Source organism: Myotis lucifugus, unplaced genomic scaffold, assembly GCF_000147115.1.
Source record: "Myotis lucifugus unplaced genomic scaffold, Myoluc2.0 scaffold_15, whole genome shotgun sequence".
Taxonomy (NCBI): Eukaryota; Metazoa; Chordata; class Mammalia; order Chiroptera; family Vespertilionidae; genus Myotis; species Myotis lucifugus.
The window spans coordinates 11,259,432-11,283,612 of NW_005871063.1; the positions used below are offsets into that span (position 1 = coordinate 11,259,432).

The 24,181-nt window shown below is 36.8% G+C and overlaps 1 protein-coding gene across 1 annotated transcript in view; it reads right to left on the reverse strand.

Moving 5' to 3' along the window:
* ISPD (isoprenoid synthase domain containing) overlaps positions 1–24,181 on the reverse strand; it is a 151,245-nt gene that overhangs the window by 107,136 nt on the left and 19,928 nt on the right. The window contains exons 3-5 of the mRNA XM_023750762.1: positions 21,882–21,986; positions 15,619–15,664; positions 3,134–3,231 (exon numbers count right to left, since the gene is read on the reverse strand). Of these exons, the coding sequence (XP_023606530.1) occupies positions 3,134–3,231; positions 15,619–15,664; positions 21,882–21,986 (249 nt within the window). The remainder of the gene's footprint in view (positions 1–3,133; positions 3,232–15,618; positions 15,665–21,881; positions 21,987–24,181) is intronic.

Sequence of the window (24,181 nt, forward strand, 5' to 3'; positions counted from 1 at the left end):
ATTAAGGAAGAAAGAAACTTAAGTGCTTAAAAATTAAAAATACTAAGCACAGGATAGATACTGAATAAAGGGGAAGAAGATTCTGGAAATACAGTATTTAGTCTTAAAATCTTTGCGGATTCTGCCATAAAAATAGTGCAAGGAGGACTATGATAAAGACAATGGAGAGGTATACTTAAGTTCAGAAATAATTTTTTGAAGCCAGAATGTTTTTTCATCTAACCAAAATAAATTTATGGATTTTCAGTCACAGAAAAATTCTGTTCATATGCACTAACGGGAATAATGTATCCGAGAGCCCTTCTGAGGAAATCTATGGGAGGATTTGTTTTGGAGAACCAAAACGGTTCGCAAGATATCAACATAAGGCTTCATGGTGAGCATTAAATATATATTTACTTATGGATCTAAGAATAAATAATGGTTTTGAGAGATATGGTACAGTATATAACCACATGCAAATAGGAGAGGATATAAAATGTGATAAAAGCTTGCTATTGTTTTACAGGTACTAACTGGGAGTTTAAAAACATCAATTCAAATTAGAAACTGAAAGGGAGAAGGTAGGAGAAAGAAGAAACTATTTAATGTCAGAGTTGCCTGGACAGAGAAGCATTAGACATAATAGCCAAAATGTTAAGGTTAATAAACAAAATACAATGGTATTTCATAACAACATTAACATAAAGGTAGTCATCAAGGAGGGAGAAAGAAAACCTTAATAAATGCCAATAATTTTGTCTCTAGCATTATAGTCCGTAGCATCTCTGGGGTAGAGGCCAGGGATGCTGCTAAACAGGACAGGGCCTCACAATAAAATCATCTAACCCAGTAGCACTTGAGGGGTTTCAAATATTCACTGAGGAGAGTGGGGAGCTGACTATGAATCACGGTTGCTTTAAAACCGTCAGTGCCCACTAAAGAATGGTGACCAGTGCATTTTAATGGCAACAATCTGCACTGTTGTATGATTCTCCCAAACATCATTAAGATTAAGTGTAAAAGTGAAAAGAACTGAAAAGTTTGACTAATACCTGGATGGGATTTTACCGAATGGGTGCATTCAAAGAACAAGGTAAATGAAGATATTGGTAAGAGAGCCATGGTCCACAGAAGTGATGGAGCATGGAATCTAAGCTAAATAAGGGACAGTATAAAACAAAACGTAGCTGAAAGAAAGAAAAAAGACAGGCAGCCTGGAGTTCCCTATAAATTTGAAATATTTGCAGTAGGATAATTTAGTAAATGATATGAAATGACAGCATGTAATGGTCAGAAGTTGAGAAATAGCCTTAGTATTTAGTTTTTAGTACAGTTAAGATGATGGCAATACCCAGACTGGGCCCAACAGGTAGGTAGGTGAAGTGCACTGAAATAAAGTCACTGGAAGGAGAAGGAGAAGGACAGGGTAATGAATACATCACAGAAGGCCAGCAAGGTGCAGTGTGTACCCCTAAATCCCATGTCATTTTGTCACTAAACATATACAGGATAAGTAGCAACAAAAAGTGAATACTGTAATAATTCTAACCAAAAGATTCCTTGCAGAGTCTAATACTAGAAAGACCAATCAAGGAAAGAGTGACACAGAATCCACCAGCTAGGTGTTTGACAGTTATATAAAAACCCAGCTCTTTAGCACTGGCTGGTGTGGCTCAGTTCGTTTGGCATCGTCCCGTGCACCAAAAGGTTGCTGGTTGGATTTCTGGTCAGGGCACATACCCAGGTTGCAGCCTTCATCCCAGGTGGGGAGTGTGCAGGAGGCAGCTGATCAATGTCTCTCACATCAAATGTTTCTCTCTCCCTTTCTCACTCTAAAAATCAATTTTAAAAAACTTAAAACACACACACACACACACACACACACATACACACACACACACACAGCTCTCGAAATTTAGGGTTGGTTGATAGGCACAGTCCCAATAATATTCTTTCAGGGCCCCATATTGCTGGTTGTTGCATTAACTGGATAAAGAATGAATGAGATTATTCAAGAGTAATAGACCATTTTTTGAGGCAAAAGGGTGCTTCAGTGGGTCAGGCAGTGGTGGCCAGTTATCTACCGTTAAATATCCTGCAAGGTACAGCAGGGAAACTGAGGCACCGAACTTAGAACAGATTCTTAACAGGTAGAGTTGAGACAGAAAGCAGAGAACAGGTGCTCAAATTTTCAAGGGTGAAGGGAAATTCCCAGAAAGTCATCAGATAAAAGCAACACAGGAGATTGTAGTATGGCCTGTATGCCTGAGACAGCTAAGATGTCTATTACTGTCTCAGCTTTGGGTTGTCACTCTCAATGCTACTGGTAGAATCTGGCACTGCTTGCTATCAAACCAGCTGAGAGAGCTTGTTAAAAACTTAAGGTTCCAGAGCTTATCCCAGACTACGGTTCATTAAAGTTTTACATATTCCAGGAATCTAAATTTCTAACAATTCATGCATCTAGTACAGGACGGAAGCTTGGGAATCAGTAGTATCTGCTACTTAATATTGCCACACCTCTTTTCAACTCATCCGCGAAAGCTTCATTATTATAGTTCACATTCACTGAAAACTCACCATAAGCCAGAGGCATTTCTAAGCACTTTAATTCTGTTTATTTTATTTAATACTTCCAACAATTTGCCGTGTAGATATTATTAACATTTTTGACTTAAGACAGAGAAATTAGGTAATAAAGCTGACAGCTGAGCACAGGCAGTCTGATAAGAGAGCCCGTTCTCTTTCCGACTGTGCCATCAGGATAAAATTAGCTAAGTGAAGTGAACTTTTTCCTTCAGCTCTTTACAATTCTATCCTAGAAGTTGTTTAAAAAGTCATTATATGTACATCATAAGCTCTGATTGCTGGTGATACATTTTAATGAAAACAGGGAAATTAAAATTGAATAATTTCAGTTTGGCAAACAAAACATTTTACACACAATGTTGTCATAAAAATATATAATGAAAGCCCTTCCTGGTAGAAGTTGCAAATAATTCCTATAGACCACCTCACACTTATTACCTACTTCTCCCATTTTCTCAGTTGTAATATGAGCTATGAGCTTAACTAGGAAGTTGATCAGTTCAAAAAACAAGAAATGTACATTCACCTCTTTAATCATTAAATTCGATATTTGAATACTTACATTTAACTCATTTTTTAGCATTTCTTCAAGATGATGACCTACATGTTCTTCATCTTCTTTGGTGTCCATAACTATGCAAATGTGTTGTGAAATTCTTTCTGAGGTACAAAATTTAAAAAAGAAATAAGTTTCAAATATAATATGGAACAAAGTCCTAGTATACTGAAACCTATCCTTGCCTGCTGTTCATACATACTGAACAAGAAGAGGAAGGTGTTAACTTTGAGCTAAGTGGAGTGACTTGGACTACACATTGAGATGTCCTTGACTCTTTCAACCCCCAAATCAATAAGTCTATCTATTTTACACTTTGTGGGTAGCTAACCAGGACATGTATAAGCAACAGAAATAAGAAATTCTAGAATACATTTGAATGGGAGTAACTGGATGTAATAGCCATTCAACTCGTCGATTCAACCTGTCCACGTTTATAAGGAGTCTTACAGATTCTGATAAGATCCCATCTCCCAGGCAGATCTTCTCTAGGCTCTATTTCCTGTGTGCAGCTCACTGTGCCACCTAGTGTCCTGGTTAAGTACAGCATTCCCCTTGGCATTCCTCTTAATTTAATTTAATACAAGTTCCTACCACTTAACCATTACCACAAGTGAAAATGCCAAATGGATTCTCTTCAAATTTGGAAGGCTTATTTGACATGATCTGATTTTTAAAACATAAGCTATATGACATAGTGATATTCACTGTTGTAAACCCTCAATGCACTCTCCCAAAAGATGTGCAGTCTTACTCTACAGTAGACAGGTCTGACATACTAAGAAATAGCTAAATTGCTGCCAGTCAAGGAGACAGTGCATGGTATTATGTCATGAATGAAGGGGGAAATTTTAATTTTAAACAAAAATCCCAAATCAAAGTTAGTTTGATTAACATTTGACCCAGCTGCTTCTCACATGGGCAACTCCAGACAACATGCCTTAAAAAAACATTGATCTGGAAATAGTTAATGATTCTTGCAAGCATAGTTGGGGAGGACAGACCATTTAAAATAATATCATCACAAGTTAGTAATACTCTTATTACTAACTACCTCCCACCTATCAAGAATATTATAGTAAACTAGAGGCCCGTTGCACAAAGAGATTCGTGCAATAGGCCTTCCCTTCCCCTGGATGCCGGCAGTGGTTTTCTCCGGCACCCGGGACCCAGGCCGGAGCCTTCAGTCTTCACTCCGCCACCGTTTCGCGCCTACATATGCAAATTAGCCGCCATCTTTGTTGGGTTAATTTGCATACTCTCCTGATTGGCTGGTGAATGTAGCAAAGGGATGGTCAATTTACATGTTTGTCTATTATTAGGTAAGATGTTTAGAGAAATTTGGACTGTGTCATGTCCTAGCAAAAATTCAGACAGATTTTCAAATGCCTCACACACACAAAAAAAATTATGATTAATTTTTTTATTATATAGGAATAGTAAAGATGGGATTTTGATGATGATTAAATGAGTTAGTATATATAAAGTTATGTAGAGTACCTGGTTATAAGTAAATCCCAATAAATCACAGGGTAACTGTTTTTGTTGTTATGGTAACATATATTTAGTGGTAATTGAATAAGATTCCTTTTGTCTACACAAAACATAACCCAATTCTAACTTCAAACTGTCCCTTGAGGTTTAATATTTCAGATTTGGATATATAATCTCTCTCAACTTTGTCCCACTAAGGTTTCTTTTCAAATTTCAAAGTTTTACCAAATATGCAGTAGTTATGTGTAACAATGGAATATTCATCTTGAGTAATAAATAATCCTGTTTCCACTCCTGAATTCCTTTAAAATTAATATGGATACCTTCTACTGAAGACTGTTTGTATCTTGGTTTGTCCATTAGATATAGGTTGAAGCATCCTATGTGATTTTTATTAAGAATTCCACAAACACACCCTGACAATCTAAACTGGGAATGTTAATGTACTTAAGGTTTTCATAAAAAAAATAAATAAATAACAGCAATGACTATATATTTGCCATACATTTGAAAGGCCAAAATGAAAAAGAATGTAGCTATAGTAACAGGGTTCAAATAAACTGAACCTCTTCAATTTATTGCCCAACTAATAGAAAGAGAAAAAATTTATATAACACTTAAAATTCTTTTTTTTTCAAGAAGCACAAAACTCTTTCCAAACATAACATGATTAATCCTCATTGCTTCTCAAAGCAACGTCTTTAACATCTTCCTTGAGGTTAATGATGAAATCAAAACAAAAAATAGACGCCTTTAGAATTCTTAATCTGTGATTCTATTAATACAGCACGTCTTAGAAATTTTTATAGGTTAAGATAAAACAAAAGCACTGGTGAGAACTATGAAATCATGTTACTTCCCAGAATCATAAAAACTCTAACACAAGAATCTAGTCTTTGTTCTCTCCCCTGAAAAGACCTAAGGATAAATTGGAAAAATACTGGAATTAACATTAAATCCTACCTGACCTGTCAACTTGATGACTAATGTTAAACCCTAAGTTTTCATTTTCACACTATCTTCTAGCTTTTAAAAATCTTCCTAAAAGGACACTTGTGGCATATGATAAAATATTTTGATAATGAAACCATTAGGATACATCCCCCACCAAAAAAATATTTTAAATATGTACTCTCTAACTGAAACTGTATAACTCTTCATTTATATACAGCATCTGAGTGTCACATAGCTCAGTGTGATTTAACAGAGAGAAACCTCAAACTGGAACAAGCCTTGAAGTCTACAGGTTGGTATTAAAAGCTGTAAGTATTAACTAGTAAGTCCACATTTTTCAGTTAATATCTTATCCCCATGCATGATAACTTTTAAGTGGTCAAGGTATTGTGCACAACTGCCAATGCAGTCTTCTCCCCTCCCTCTTATCTGGGTATATGTTCCAAGACGTCCAGTGGATGCCTTAAACCATAGATATACCAAACCCTATATATACTGTTTCTTGGTATATATACATACCATTGATAAAGTTTCATTTATAAATTAGGCACAGCAAGAGATTAATAGCAACAATAATAAAATAGAACAACTATAACAAAATCTATATATATAAAAGCCTAAGTGACCAAATGACAGAACGACCAACCGATCAATCAGTCGCTATGATGCACACTGATCACCAGGGGACAGAAGCTCAACGCACAGGATAGGGTTCCCTCCTGTCTTGATCGGGCCTGCAGGGATCAAACTGAAACTGGCTATCCCACATCCCCCGAGGGGTCCCTTATTGCAAGAGGGCGCAGGCCAGGCCGCAGGACCCCAGCCATGCACAGATTCGTGCACCAGGCCTCTAGTACTGTAATAAAAGTTACATGAATGTGTTCTCTACTTTCTTCTGTCTCCATGTTTCTGATGAGAAATATATAGTCATTCAAATTATTGCTCCCCTACAAACAATGCATCACTTCTGATGACTTTCAAGATTTGTCTTTATTTTTTAGCAGTTTGATTATGAAGTATCTGGTGTGGAATTGTATGAGGTTATCATGTTGGAGTTAACTGAGCTTCTTGAGTCCGCATATTTATGTCTTTAACCAAATTTGGGTATTTTTTCATCTAGAATTTCTTCAGAATTTTTCCCCTATTCTGCTCTTTCTCCTCTCCTTCCAGGATTGAGATGATCTGTTAATTTCCCACATATGCTGAGCACTATTCATTTCTACCCCCCAACCTCTTTTAATTCTGCAATTTAGACTGAAAAAATCCTGATGATCGAATTAACTTCACTGGCACTTTCTCTGTCAACAAGTCTGTTTTTATTTTGGTTACTGTACTTTTTTCAGTTCTAAGTTTCCATTAGGCTCTCCTGTATGTTTTCTATGCCTTTGCTGAGACGTTCCATCTTTCATTTCAAAAGCATTCCCATAATTGTCTAACTACTATGCTGTACAACTGAAAGTAATAATAAAAAATATTGAAAGTAAATTGTAATTGAAAAAAATTATTTTTAATTTTTAAAAAAACATTTCTGCTAATTTATTGTAGCATTTTTATAATCAGTGCTTTAAAGTATTTGTCAGATAATTTCAACATCTATGTCATCTCAGCATGGGTGTCTATTGGTTGGCCTTTCCCATGTGAGATAGGATTTCCTGGTGGTTTGTATGTCTAGTGATATTGGGTTATATCCTGTATGCTTCGGTAATATCCTCCCTTACAGTCTCTCCTGCACATCATTCATTTCTCTAATGCAGCCCTTTTCAGCATGCCATGATGTGTTTTATTCCAGTAATTCCAGTATTATTTTAACTAAAGTCCATCTAAATCTAATAGTTTATGAATGAGACCAAAATTTTATTTGTAATATACTCATTTATTAAGTTCCTCTTGGTATACATAAAGTATTCTGTCTTTGTTCAAGGGTTAGAAAATAGATGCAATTGGGGTCTTTTCATTTAACTTCACAAAACAACATATACAATTTCTAAAATACCATATGACAAGACACACTGACTCAACATGGAGAAAAAAATATCTAGACATTTGCCTCCATTAATTAATCATCAGTAGAAACTCATGAGTACTCAGGATGGTGCTTGTATTTTGCAAGAAATTTTCAAATAGCATGGAGGAGAGACAAACTTAAATACCATGCTAGTTCTACAAGCAAGTGAGAAAAAATCCAGAAGTCAGCCTTTTACTTTCTTAAAATCATTTAACACCATGTTGTCCATAAGACCTCATTATCCACTATACGGACCTCTTTCTTTTTTTTTTTGGCCTTGAAGCTAGAATTTATTTATTTATTCATTTATTATTTTGGTTAATCCTCACCTGAGAATATCTTTCTTTCTTCTTCTTCTTTTTAGTTACATGGGCCTCTGGAGCCAAAATTTTAGTGTTCTTAGGCAAATAAACAAGTATACCAAATCAACCATAATCCTTTCCAAAAGATGTTTCAAGCCTTGGTCCTTTCAAAGTAAGGACAGTTATGTTCTATTCTTCTGTTGAGTTCCTTGAATCAAAAGCCAATCTTTTTAAAAATATTTTTATTGACTTTTTTAGAGAAAGAGGAAGGAAGAGGGAGAGAGACATCCACATGAGAGCAAAACATTGCCCTGACTGGGAATCTAACCAGTAACCTTTCAGTGCATAGGACAACGCCCAACCAACTGAGCTACACCATCCAGAGCTCCAAGCCAATCTTAAGAGTCTATTTTCTGTCTTATGTAAAAATTTTTAAAGTATTATCATTAAACAGAACCACCACTGTTGAAGTCCCTGACTCAGTCTCACCTGTAAGTAGATGCCTAAGGTTTCTCTGAACACCCTGATAGAGGAAGCTATCAGAACAGGAAGGGGGCAGCAAGGAGTCAATAAGCGAAAAGCAGCCAACAAGCATGACTACAGGCCACGTGGACAACAGGGTCAGTAAACAGACTCACAAGAAAACCATACATCCCAATGTGAAAAGTCAAAGTGGTCTTCTGAAAGTTAGCTCTACTGTTGACAACAGAGGGCAATGGTACATAGTCAGATTTTTTGAAAGGATGCTTAATATCAGATCTTAACTAAAATTTGAAATGAGTCAATAAATATAGGATGAAGTTTCCTACCTTAGAACTAATAAGGATAGATATGTGACATCTTGTTTCCTGCACATGTTTTTACATGTAAGTGCATTATAGTTGTCCAAATAAATGATGCAGTACTTTCTTTTTTCCTTTTCAAAGTATATATGGATTCTCAGTTAAATGAGAAAAAAATTTGAAGGAAATGCTAAGGAATCTTCAGTAGATTTACAAAATGTATAATTGCTTTGAGCATAAAAGTCATGTTTATAGTTTTTGTTGTTGTTTTTTCCTACCTACATCAGAGTAAAATGTAACTGGCTGGCTTTTGATTGTTATCAAATCTTATTAAGCTAGTTGCTTAGTACCTCACAGTGACCTTAGACGTTTTTGGACATGACAGATTTACTAGTATTTGACTGTGTTTGAATTAGCATCTCACTAATGACGTATTTTTTAAAATTATAAGATTAAACAAAAAAGTGAACTATACTTTTTCTAATCTTGACCCAAATATTTAACTTTCCAATTCAAAAAAAAATTTTACAATAAGATTCCAAGAAAACCAAACTGCTATTAAATCATATTGCAGTCTTCCTGTTCTTATTAATTAAAGCTTGACGCAAATGTTCTTACAGATCCGCGTAAGATACAGTGCTAATACAATTATTTTCAAGAGAGTGAAGAACAAAAACTATATTATGTACAAAGAAATTATGGTATTAATGTGAAAATTTGGAAAATGAAGTATCATAGTAAAAAACCAGACATCAAAAATTACAATTTCCATTAAGTCTTAGCTGTCACTTTGCATAGCCCAAAAAGCATAGTTAATAACACAAATGGCACCATGGCTGGGTATCTAACAAGAAAAACCTGAGAAGGACATACCACAGATGCAAAACACTGTCCAGTTACAGATGTAGAAAACCTGATTCAAGGTTCTCATCTTTTCAATTTGATTGAAAAGAAAAATCAAGAATATTTAAAATGCCATGATTTTAAGTAAAAAATATTAATGTAACACGATAAAATTAAGGCATTAGTTTATTCATATGTATACAATATGCACTATAACACAATGAGTCTTCTTAGTTCTCAGTAACACTAAATCAATTTTATTCACATGTGATTTTATTTTATTCCTTTCAGACAGAGCCAATTTAAACGTACATTCAGCTACTTTCAATGTATAAGCACAAAAGGATCCAACTGCTTCCCTATAGAATAGTTTTTTTAACTGTATGAAATATTAAAATGCAGGTTTTTCTGGATTTAGAGCTTGACTTCATAAATACTTAGCATTAAAAAAAATCACCTGTATCACTGATGTTGAAAATAAAAGCGTATTTTCAGAATATAGTCTAAATTTCTGAATCAACAGGCAATGTTCTATGTCTGAGAAATCTAATTCAATTAATTTCCTTTAAAATGAAGTGCTTATCAAGTAAAAACATTACATATAACTGGGAAAAGACATGAATTTTTACATGAACATTAATATTAACCATTTGAAACTAATATTAACTAATGCCACTTAAAAATAAATAATTTTGAATTTTAACTATTTTATTTTTCCATTTTTATATAAACCACTATATGAAAAGAGGCTTTTTTAAATCACAAGTTTACTTAGGTTTGTACAATCATAACTAAAAAAGAATAAAATCTAGTGAGTTTTAAAATACTCTTAAGCCACAAAATTACATATATTGAAACATTTAAGAAGAATGATGGTGGAAAATAAGCACAATCATTTATTTAGGAGTTCCATAGGGACTTTTCTTCTTAGAAGATTTTAGAATACTGATCCTTTTGCCAGAATATGGTCAGCATATTAAATGTGGGTTGGGACTCTTTGTATGGCATATGAGGGTCTAGATAAAGTATGTTACTGCTGGCATCTGTCATCACTTTAATAGTTTGAGTAGGTTTGAACATCCAGAGCAGGCTTGGGTGGGCTCAACCAGCTTGTGTGACAAAAGTACAAAACTTTCTTTGTTAAGTGGCTGTTTACACACTTACCAGTCAGCCCAGTGTCTTGTCCCAATTAATCACATTACTCCCTAGAAAAGTTTATGTTTTAAATTTCACTCATAATAGAAGCCTAAAAAGGATAAAAACTAAAGAAAAATTGCCAAGTCCATTTCTCTGCCTCAAAAAAAAAAAGAATATTAAGAATGTTGTGTGACATAACAGTAAATATGTGATTAACTGTACATTTTTCATTGCAGATGACTGTGTAAAGGACAAATATGGGGGTACTACTTTATATACATGTATCCTATTGTTGAATAGTTTACTACAAATAAAAATCCAGCTGAATATATTGGTGCTAAAATAAACTTAAAAATAAAGCTTATCTAACAACATGAAATAAGTTCAAATTTTGAGACTTGCTATAAACCACAATTCAGGAATCTTAGTCAAAAGTTTATCTGAAGTTAGTTACATCAAAATTCCCATATTTGCCCAGCTGGTGTGGCTCAGTGATTGAGCATCAACCCATGAACCAAGAGGGCGTAGGTTTGCTTCCCAGTCAGGGCACATGCCAGGGTTGAGCGCTCGATCCCCAGTAGGAGGCATGCAGGAGGCAGCAGACAGATGTTTCTCTCTAAACAATGTTTCTGTCTCCCTACCTGTCTGCCTTCCTCTCTCTCTAAAATCAATAAAAACATACTTTTAAAAAAACCTCCCATACTGAACTAAAGATATAGACTTGCACATAAATTAAGATGGACCAAAATATACATGCTGTTCCAGTTGACAAGTACATTTGAGAGTATAAAATGCTCCTGCAAGACATGACACTTAACAAAGAAATGTTTTATCCAGTCTGTAAAAACTAAACTGAAAATAGTTACATCAAAATATAATTTTCCCCAGCTGGTGTGGCTCAGTGGTTGAGCATCAACCCATGAACCAGGTCACAGTTTGATTCCCGGTCAGGGCACATGTGGGGTTTAGGACTCAATCCTCAGTAGGGGGCATACAGGAGGCGTCTGATCAATGATTCTCTCTCATCATTGATGTTTCTATCCCTCTCTCACTCTTCCTTTCTCTCTCTGAAATCAATAAAAACATTTTTTAATTAAAAACATAACTTTTAAACCAGCAATAATTGGTAATCAGGTTTAAAAAAAGCAGCTCAGGAGGAAAACTTACAGAATACTAGGCACCCATATCACATCATTAAAAAAAAATTCCACCCTATAAGAGAAAAACTATTACGGCTAGATAACAAACGCTAAACTGGCGGAATTAGCACAAGATGGAAAAAACTAAACAGTACCCAACCAATCCTTTTAAAATTATTATTTTGATTTTGAATTTTAATCTTTTCTCTTTCTCTGGTCATTTCAATGTTACATGTTTTGCCCAAGCTATCTAGAAGACTACCGTGTGCTTGTCCCAGCATTGGTGCAAAACATTTTGAGTCTCAATTGTGTTATTGTTCTTTATCAGGCCAACTGAAGATACAGTTTTAACCCAACAGAATCAGAGTTGGGCAGGCTGAATTTTTCAAGCCATCTGCTGTACCCTCCAAAGAGAGATGCTGAATCCAGTGTTCACTTCAGTGGGGACCATGAGTAGCTCCATGACTCAGAAGTACAAAGTGCCCAAGATCCAGAGTGGAGTCACACTTAAGGAAAGGAGAGATGTGGGTTTGAATTGTGGATCTGGCTCTTACTGTGTGATCCAGAGGAAGTACCAAAGCCCTCTAAGTCTCAGTGTTCCCACCTGTAAAAGGGAGCAGTGATATCTATTGTACAGCGTTATTATAAAGAATAAATGAGGATAACATATATAAAGTACATGCCATGGTTTTACACCTTGACAAAAATGCATAATCAAATATTATAGCCTCTCTATTTTTAAAAAATAAAGATATATGATTTTGGGATAGATTCACTAGACCTCAACATGCATCTGTTGAAAGAAGGTAGAGTAGAAAGGTGAGAAGGAATGGCCATGTACCTATTCCCACAATTTAAGGTCCCCAGACTCAAAAGGAAAACACATGTGTAGCTGCACCCTTGGACATACCGCTCAATTCAATTCAACTCAATGTTAGAAGATGCAAAAGAAAAAAAGACTAGACATTCTTCCCACCTTCACTGATTCACAACCTAAAAGAGGTTCACATCAAGTTATGGGCAATGTTGAAATCCAAAAAGTTCTTAAAATAAATTTTTTAAACTGTTTCAATATATAAATTTGGTGGCCAAATCAGTCCTAAACTTGAACTGGCTAGAGGCTCAATAGCCATTACCCTTGTATTGAACGTAAACATTTACATATTGCAAGTCTTGTTATGTGGTGAGGTCCCAAATCCCACTGATGATGTGACATAATAAGTGGCGTGATGCAGTAGCTTTGGAGAATATAAAGTATTCCAAGTTCCAAAACACACGTAGCCCAAGGATTTCAGACAAGGGAATCTGAACAATCTCTACTTAAGGAATAAAAGGGAGAGTAACATTATGAAGAGGTAAACTGCTTAACGTGGAAACCTGGATTGAAGAATGTATTTTCTATCCCTCTTAAGTTAGAATTAGCTTAGAAACCTTGGATATTGTGTAATATGGAAACAATAACACTACTTACATCACTGAGTTCCTGGAGAAGCAAGAAATGATCCATACAAAATGCTATAAACAATGCCTGGCACAAAGTAAATACCAATAAATACTGTGTAAAGAAAGTGCCTAGAAAAATACTTTAAACATTTACTAGGAAAAGACAAACAGGTGAATACAGAGTTCAGATAGTTATCCGGCTCTATACCATATCATATTTTGGAATTTTATTTTTAAAAATCTAAGCGTTTTCTTTTTCCTCTTCCCAGAGGTATTTCTACCATCAGGCCTCAGAGGTAGTGGTATTAGTGCACGTCCTGGAGGCAGGTGGCAATCTCAGCGGAGCGAACAGGCATGTGGAGCTGATGGAACGTACTAGGATGCCAAGCTCTTAATTCACAGATATATTATTTGGAAAGAAATGAACAATGAAGAGCAACCTAGAGGAATATTTCCTCAATTTAATGTACAAAGTAATCAGCCAGAGTTTTTGTTAAAATGCAGATTCTAACTTAATGTGATGGGGCCAGAATTCTGCATTCAAGTTCTCAGGGAGTCAGAAGGCTGCTGACCCACACGGGGAGTAGGAAGGCCCCAGAGCAGTGGTCCTCACTGTGACTTGGCAACATCAGAATCTCTTGGGAGTTATTAGAAAAGCAAACCCTGGGGCATAAGGAAATGCTGGGAGATTGTTGATCTAAATCGGCTGTTTACATCCAGGCAGACTTTTCCTGGGAATAAAAGTAGAATACTTTTTAAATACATTAAAAATAAAAGGAGTCTAGGAGACTATGTCACCTAAATAAGAAAACTGACTTCTCTCTGCAAGCAATTACCAAAACTATAGGCCCTGCAATTACACTTAAAATGTAGGCTTTGACATGCTAAGAAGCCTGCTCTGAGGATATAGAGGCAGAAGTGTATAGAACCACTTACCAACTAGTCACAAAATAGATCATTTCCATTTCACCTAGTTAACAGAGATAGGGCTTTGTAAAGAAACCAAACTGAGTTTTATATTTCCTTGTGTTGAGAATGTAACCCAACCACATCATGGTTTAGCCAACTTCTCCAAAGTAATGTTTACACATCCCCTGGCTCATATGTAAATATATGTCAACAGTTTGATTTATAGCTATAGGTGATCTGTTTATATACACAGATACACATACACAAATTACAGTACATTAATGGTTTGAAACACAATATTCCTAAAGGACAAAAAACCTGGAGGGTAAACTATAAATAAAGAATGTCATGACCAGAAAAAAGATTTCAGTTTTTTGATTGTTAAATCGGTGGTTTTCCCAAAACTTTATAATAGACTGATGCATTCAGAATTCAGATTTCGTTTTCGTTTTCAACTTCCAAGTTTGAATGTACAAGTTGACCTTTCAAACAAGTTTACAAGTTCACCTCTCAGAAACTGAGCACACAGTTCTGTCCTCAATCTATGTTTAAAGAAATCAGTTACTGACCTTGAAAGGCACTGCACTTGCTTCAGGGCTGGGGGTGGACCCCCTTGATTTCTGCCAGGACCATGCCTTTCACACAGTGCTGCCCCCAGAACACACCTCTGGTGTTCCCACCATGGGAGGGAGGGAGGGAGGGAGGAGTGCTTCTGTATGTGGTGAGCTGGGGCCAGGCTTGCTGCCCAACACCCAATGCAGGAAACAGTGCCCTCAACAAAGAATTACCCAACCTCAAATGCCAACAATGCCAAGGCCAGGAAACCTTGCTTTAAGCAATTGATGTTCTGTATAGGCATCATTATATTCCAAGCACAGTGTGAAGCACAGGGATAAATACTTGTTGATTATTAAATAAATTACCTCTGTGTAGCTGGGGCCTTGGAGTAATAGAAATGAAAAAGAATGAGAAAGGGGTTATTATACATGTAATGTCTCAAACTACCAAACAAAATTAGTCATTGTCAGAACCAGAAAAAAATTTAAAAAGTCAGTAAGTCCAATCTCTGTGTTTTGGGAATAATATTTTCATATGAAAGACGCTTTCTAATGTACTGATATTATAGTGATGGGGGATCAGTCCTCTTAACAGTAAAAGTAAAATATAAAATCTTTATAAATTTACTAAAATATTGGTTTCTACTTTGAATAGTGCCAATGTCCCATACTTTCTTCAAATTAATAAAGCATTTCCTCTATAAAAAGTAAGACCAATATGACATAAATCACACATAATAAGTGATATTTCACAAGCGGGAAACAAAGCAACATGTAATTATTTTTCAAAAAAGCAAATCACAGACTTCCATGGCCTACGGGCATTTATACTTCTGAGAATTCTGAGATCTAAAATGTCATGAGAAATTCTGAACTGGCTTACATTTCTGAAACACAGGAACTGAGAGTCACAAGGCCAAACATACCCTTAATAATCGATTCAGCTGCATACAAATCTCGTTTGTAGGTCACCTAAAGGACAGATAAACTTCATTAGACTTAACAGAGCAGGAAGGAATGTGAGAGCAATAAAATTATGCCCCCAAGGAAATTCTTGATTTTAGAGAAACTATAAACACATTATACTGACAATTTCTAAATTACATCAACATCAGCAAATTCTGAATAATGTATTCTATTTCTACAAATGGTTAAAGATTTGTTTATTGAATTCTTCTTAATGTAACAGAAGTTTATCAAAGAATATGTGGTAGTGTTTATATTAAAGTATTAGAATTATTGTTTAATAGTGAGGTTTTTACTTAGGAAGGAAGAAAAGGTAAGTATAACAAAAATCACCAAATCACATTTTTAGTTGAAATGAGGAAATTCTCAAAGGTCAATTCACATTAAGAAGGGAGTTTCTTCTGAATTGAGGATGTCTGTATGTACCCACAAGGTTCACCTTATGAGGATTTTATGGCTCTGATAAAAAGAGCAGAGAAGGCACCACCATGTGCATGAGAATAATCACAATCGTTCCTTAAAAACACGCAGCCTCCTTGCAATTGTAACGGGCTCTTTGTAATGTAACCTGACATGGTCCTATGGCAGATCGTCCAGGCCACATCAGTGAGCTCAGATATAGAACATGTCAGGTGTACTGCATCACAGAATAGTTCTCCTATACCAGGGGTGGGCAAACTTTTTGACTCGAGGGCCACAATGGGTTCTTAAACTGGACCGGAGGGCCGGAACAAAAGCATGGATGGAGTGTTTGTGTGAACTAATATAAATTCAAAGTAAACATCATTACATAAAAGGGTACGGTCTTTTTTTTTTTTTTAGTTTTATTCATTTCAAACGGGCCGAATCCGGCCCGCGGGCCGTAGTTTGCCCACAGCTGTCCTATACCATAGAACTGAAAATGTAGTAAGTAGTGAACTAACCAATAAATACTATAAGGTCTTAGGAGCTCATCATTCAAGTGCCCAGATGATTAGAATGCAAATCGTCTAAAAACCCACTTTGAGAAGTATTCACCAAATTAGTACCTTTCTATGCCTACAATTGAAATTATTTTTCCCCTCCAAATTATCTCATAACTACACTAGTACAGAAACTTTGCTCAGCTCAAGTGGCCCAGGGCACTTCTACCCAAAATAGATTCCTGCGCTATGCCTTTATCCTGGCTGATAAATCCTAGCCCAAAACTACAATCCAGAATTAAAGTAGCAGTCAATTTGTAAGATAGATGAGAAGTTGCTCAAGCATTCAACTAATCTATTTAAATTAAATGTGACATTGCTACATTATCTCTAAATCAAGGACATGCCAACCAAAACTAGTACTATAGTTACTGATCTACTATCTGGAAAAAAATAGAAAACAGACATTTAAAAGTTCATGCTGTGCATTTTACCAAATTAAAGGATGTATTGATCTCATTCATTCATTTAACAAATACTTTCCATATAACTACTGTGTTCTAGGTCCTATTCAAGGACCTGTTCTAAGTGCGGGCAACAGAGGATTCAAAAGAATGGGCAAAACTCCTTCACTTGAGTGGACTACATTTTAGTGGAGAGATTTTTCTTATAAGAGACAGAGAAGCATTGATCAGACAGTCAAACCTCAGAGGGAAGGTAGGGGAGGGTGGGGGTAAGGGGGAGAGATCAACCAAAGGACTTGTATGCATGCATGTAAGCCTAACCAATGGACACAGACAACAGGGGGGTGAGGGCATGAGGGGGGAGGTGCGGGGGGCAATGGGGGGCTAAGGACACATATGTAATACCTTAATCAATAAAGAAATTTTAAAAATAAATAAGTAAATAAATAAAACTCCAAAAGAAAGTGTTAAATGTTTTTCTTTAGTTGTTTGAAAAATCAAAGTTAGCTAGGTATCTGAAATCAAGATTCAATGTTTGCAATTTAAATGAGAAAATGCCTTTTTTCTACATTTGTCCACTGTGTAGGATAAACTTAGAAATTAATGGGAAGGTGGTTAATTACCTTAATTACCATTATTCATCTCTATCCCCTCCTGCTTTTGTTGAGGGATAAGACTGCATTCCAACTTAAAATAGAATTGTGAAAGTCCCTTTTTTTTTCTCAAATAAATCTTACTGATGGTTTTAATTAAAAGAAAACTTGGTTTCAAATACTAAAATGTTTTTCTAGCATACTTCCAAGACAACATTTTTGCATTGGAGTCTGTTTTATGAATAAAATACATGTCTTTATTACCCAAAGGTCCTCTCACCACTATTATTAAATAATTAACTGTGCAAACAAGAAAGAGTCCTAAATTTCCTTTTTTTGTCTACTTTTTTCTTATAGGCTGTGAATACCAACTATGTGCTGATTAAAGGTTTTGTATTTTATTAATATCTTCAACATAAAGCCTTATTGAATAACTCAGCAATACTTCTCTAACACTGTTGTAATAAAATAAATAACAAAATATTCCTGTTAAACTTGTTAAGTACTGAGTCTAAAACAGCCCTTTTTTCTAATATATATCAAAGGGAAAAGTACTGGGAAATGTAATTCTGAATTAATGACTTACTCCTTTTCTGTCAGACTCTTATAGTAATATAGGTTGCCCTTTCCTTATTTTTAATTTCAAAAACAGCTTAATGATCAGTTTTGAAGTTGGTTTTCTTCTGTCAGCATGACCTACAGTTTTTCTTTGTCTTTACATGACACATTATGACAGTTACTTTTTAAAAAAAAATCAACCTTGTAGTGATGGGAGGGAGCCCTGGTCCTCTGATTTACTTGTTTTCACACAGGGGCTTCAGAGCCTCAGGGGCCACCTGCACTCCAGGGGAGGGGCTCTGTGCAGCTGAGAGTCTGAGCCCCACACCTGCCACTCACCTAGGGAAGCTCAAGCTCTGTCTGTGTAGCTCGACTGTGCTTCATTGCAATATTTCATCTGGGTAAAGTGTTTAGGATACACACACACACACACACACGAAATATACATACATATATACACATATGCATGTATACATGTGTATACATACATATATGTACTTTTGTCAATGGACGAAAAACTTGAAACTGAGAGCCACAGAGATAGTTTTCTTCCAACTACTAGGCCAGGGCTCTCTCAGCTACCTCCAGGTGAGGACCAAAAAAACGCAAACACTGTCACACCTACTTTGTGTTGTTCCATCTGCATTAACACTCAACATCGTAAATGAGACTTTTCAGGGCCAAGTCCAGTTGGCTATCATCTTACATGAGTTAAGTTATACTACACTGAATGTTCTCCCACCTTTCACTGAATGAGGAAATGAATATGTAACTCCAGTAATTAGAATCCAGAAAATCTTAATATTTAAAGATATATGATGTTTACTAGATACAAACGTAGACTAGGGGATATTTATTATATTTATTTCTATTTCATCAATTACATCTATGTTGAAAATATTCTTTCCTCTAGACTGAATAGATGAAAACCTCCAAAAAAGGAATTATGCCACCACAGTGTATTTTTGAGATTAAAAAAAAAGGCAAAAAGTGAGGCTGTTTTGTTTCTTTGGTTCTTAACAAGGATGCTAGAACACTTGGCTCTTAAAAAGAAAGTTCACATCAAAAGGAATCCTCAAGTGTCAGCCATTCCATTGAGTAATACTATGATGACTCAAACGCTTCAGAAACTCCTCCTAAAGAAGCCTTTTCAGACAACGGGACACAGCTGAATTTCTTAAATAACTGGTTATAAAACTCCTATAAATCTTTCAAGCCTTGAGGATGGTTTTACATTTAGAAACAGGAAGTCTGTTCAATTAGATCTGTACAGTGTAGTCAGTGATCAAATATTTAATTACATTGGGACAAAAACACGGCACATCCATACATTAAAAAGATGGAAGTCCTATAGGCGAGATGGAATTCCACTGAGTGCAGAATGTGTTCACTGAGCCTGACAAGGCACCAGCACTCAGAAAGCATGAGAGCTAACACCTGTTCCTGGAGTCAGTCCTGTTCTCTTCTGTGGTTGGTCACTCTTTGGGGAGGGGGTGGCTCATTTATGGGGATGTCCTCCTCTCTGCAGGGTGATTTGAAAAAACTGATGTTTCCTCTATGCCCCAGGGTACCTGCTGCAAGAACATTGGCATCAACTCTGAATTTTACCTTTTACATTTATTTCTACCAAAAAAAAAATGTATGTAAAATACAGAAATAATAACCCTCCTGGGATTTCTGGTATCAGAGTAACAGTCCTAGTCATTCCTCACACCACTGAGAGGGTGAACACCCTGACTTCGGAGAGGTAGGGGAAGGTGTCCTGGCCCTGCTGTTTTCTGGTAGTGCCATGCCTCTTGAGATGTGTTTGTCACTGTGTCAGATTTCTGAATCATGCTCCAGGTACTTGGCACAGCCACCCAAGTCCAGTACTAAATCTTTTCTCAAATCCGAGTTTTAGCCAATGGTAGAATCATCGGAATTATTATAGAATTAGAACACTAATGTCAAAGCGTATATTCCATTGTTTTGGTTTAAAAGCAATTGAAATAATCTTTATCCATACAAAATGGTAATACCATAAAATTAATAAATTAGAAGCCTATACTAAAGACATCTCATACAATGTCATCATAAGAGGCTAAATAGGGCTAAATAAAAAGCTGGGAAATTATAAAAAAAAAAAACTAGGGGCCCAGTGCACGAATTCACGTACCTTGAAAGGAACTGTGGGCCATGAGGCTGCAGTGGGCACACAGGGGCGGGTCTCAGCCCATCCTCTGTGCCCCCACCCGACCCCTCCCACCGCAGCCCCCAGTCCCATCTGCCAGCAGTCCCACTCTTGCCGCCGCAACTCCCACACGCTGATGGCGCTGGCCCCGCTCGCACCAGCTGATGGCGCAGAGCAATTGGGGCTGGCGCCAGCAGTGGGTGCAAGTGGGGCTGGAGCCGTCAGAGGGTGCGAGCAGCAGCTGCTGCCCCGATTGCCTCTCAAGAACAGGGGGAGGTGAAGAAGCCCTCACGGGCTATTGGGGCCAGTAGCTGCCGCTCGCACCCGCTGAAGGCACCGAGCAATTCGAACTGGTGCCCGGCGCCAGCAGTGGGTGTGAGCAGCAGGGCCGGCACCGGCAGTGGGTATGAGTAGCGGCTGCTGGCCCCGATCACCCCTCAGGAGCAGGGGAAGGTGGAGAAGACCTGAGGGGTGATCGGGGTCAGCAGCTGCCGCTGGCACCTGCTGACGGCACTGAGCGATTGAGGCCGGCACCAGGCACCGGCAGTCGGTGCAAGCGGCAGCTCCGGAACCAGCATCAAATGCAAGCAGGGCCAGTGCTGGCAGCAGGTGTGAGCACCGGGTGGGACTGCGGTGCAGGGGAGCAAAGAATTTTCAATAATCACCAGAGGCTCGCCCCGATGACAGCGACTGGCACCCTGCCTTGGACTGGTGCCCCCGCTCACCTGCTCCACTATCCCACTGTGGCCAACGCCTGCCATGTTCTGCACATATCCCCTGGTGGTAAACGCACGTCATAGCGACTGGTTGTTCAGCTGTTCTGCTGTTCAGTCTATTTGCATATTAGGGTTTTATATATATAGATATAATGGTAGAAGATAATGAATGACAGGAGGCAGGAGAAGGAAACAGGGAACCAGAAACAACTGCAATATTTATACTCTAAGTAATGTCACCTCACTTAAGAAAAGAAATGTGATATCTATAAAAGGCCTCATAACTGTCATATGAAATACTTTTTTGCCCAATCCATTGCATTACATTCCCCTTTAGAATTCAAGATCATAATTCCAAAAAAAATTGGCACTCCCACCCCAGGACTATTGTGGAAAGCAGAGTTCTATCCTCAAATCCAGTTGAGTGTAAGGAAATAGAGTAAAAGGACACACATAGAGAACAAGAAAAAAAAGGTGAATAAAGCAGTCTTACTGGCTAACTAGATTTTTAAAAATAAATTGTGTCAAAGTAAATTTTCTTAAAACCAAACAATAGAAATGATACCATACTTTGATGGCTCAGAAAATCCAGTGAAACTCTTTTAAATCCCTTAGTGTAGGCATACACACACACACACACACACACACACACACACACACACCTTTTCTTCCAGAAAGTGTTTCAGCATGAAACCAAGTATTTTTATACTACTTCCCCGTTTTCTAAAGCACCTGTATAAGGTGTTTGTACTTGCAACATGTGTCTTCAGGAATGACATAAGCACAGACAATTCCCAGAACAAAGTACCAACTCCATTACCTTCCAGAGATCAGGTGATCCTTCCACGAGTTTGGCTTTGACATGACAGTATTTTAGAGCCAGTTGCAAACATTCAGTTCCAAATTCCAGGTCATAGTCACTACACTGGGTAGGGGGAAAAGGAGTTAACAAGTTAAAATAAAATTTGAAGGAAAATTTAATCAATTATTGTATAATCAATTACATAGAAAAAAGGAAGAGCCTAGAGAATTTCCAAGCTCTTTGATTAGCTACTGATTATTCAAGTTATAAAATAATTCTCCTTATGCCCTAAAAGCCAGTAGAAAATAGGAATGTTTCAATTGTAAGAGTCTCAAACTTCCTCAGTCATTTCAGGTGTCAGATAAACATAATATTTAATTTCTTTTGTTCATAAGCTATCTTTCCAAACATGTTTCTAAAATGCCTGAGGATTTCCATATCATAAGTTGATTTAACAAATATATGTATTCATAAAACTCCAAATCCCCTACCTTATATGTATATCAATTTATAGTTGTAGGTCATAGGTCTCTCATTCACCTGAATAGTTTAAATATCAATACATCCTTTTAAAATTATTTATATTTTTATTCTGAAACTGGACACAGTTTTACAAAGGTCTTTTATACATTTAGGAATATATAAACAACAACATTTTAAAGCATATTAAGCAGAATCATTAAAATGACCAACATAATATAATTTAGCTGAATAATACTGAGTGCCTATTATATGCTTTGTATTAAGTGACACCATATAAATATAAACGAGACATTTATTGTGTCCTCAAGGACTCAAGTCTAGAAGGGGAGACTGGTTTATAACAAACATTTTGCTACCGAATGTGACAGATGTAGCCCTAGAAGAGAATCTAGAAGTAGGTCAGGAGATAAAATGCTTAATGCTATGTGAGGGCTTCAGGAAAGACCTAGCAGAGGAAAACCTCTATTTTGTACTTCCAGCATCTGCACAATCTCATCTATCAGTATGTGAGGGAGATGTATGTACAGTGACCGTGTTCTCTTTAACCTGTGGTTAAATCCCAAAGATGACTAGCAATGACGTTTTTCCTGACTCTTCCCAGAGGCAGGATACTGAGCACACCTGGGGACAGCCCTCAACATGCTCACAAAGTGAATACTGAGAGGAGCCCATAGCAACAGCTACTCCTGCCATCCCAGCTGGTGGGGTAAGAATATTACTTGATGCTGTGCCCTGCCAACCATGTGATGTACTAGACAAGATGGCAACAGCCTGTGAATTGCATAAAGTCTCCAGGATCACTGGGAATCATGAAAAATTATGGGTCAGGTATAAATACATACCAGAAATAGAGGCTAAGTATTTTGACAGAAAGACTAGTCTAAACTTTTCATTCATTGGATAGAATGATATTACAACTATTCATGGAGTTTTTAGTAATTTTTGACATTAAAACCTTGCTTTCACAATGAGTTCAAACAATGCATGCTTCATGACAAGTTGCATTTGAACTTCTGTGTCACAAGAACATTGACGATGACTTCCATTTTTCTCTGGGATATGGGAAGTTAGAAAAAATGATGCTCATTTCTGAAGAAAAGAAACAGCAGGTAAACTGTACAAGCACAACTTTTTCTTGAACCCAGAACTGAGGCCACAGATAATCACTAAACAGACATTTTTAAGTTATGAATAAGAAATCAATAGTGATAAAATGAAATTATAAAAAATAAGATATTAATACAAAGGCAGAGAGAAAAAGCACAGATGGAACTAATAGAAAATACCCAGCAAGATGATATTTAACCAAGAAAGATAATGCATGTGTACTTGCACAAAATGTCAACATTTACTATCCAGCATGGGAGTCGTAGTGATATCACTTATCACATGAAATACACACACACACACACACACACACACACACACACACACACACAGATGCTGAGAATTCCATGCCTCCCTAAACTTGGAGCCCAAGTTAGTGTGGAACAATGTTCTCCCCAGACAGAAGTCCTGAGGACACTCTTTTCAGAGGTCCCCAAATTCACAGTCCATCCCAGTCCTGTTACAGTAAAGATCACAGTCAACAAGTTTCATCTTCAAACCCACCAACCCATCTCCAGCACACAAACATGAGCAGAAAGCCCAGATTTAACTGAAACCCAAGGGAAAACTCAAACATAAAAGTTAAAAAGGCAAAAAGTAAAAATTTTTGGAGAAACTAGAAATTACGCAGTTGAAAAAAAAGCCCAGAATGAAAAAGGATATATACTCATAAAACAAGACAGGATAATATTTAAAAGGGTGAAAAACTGAAAAATAGGAGAGAAAAG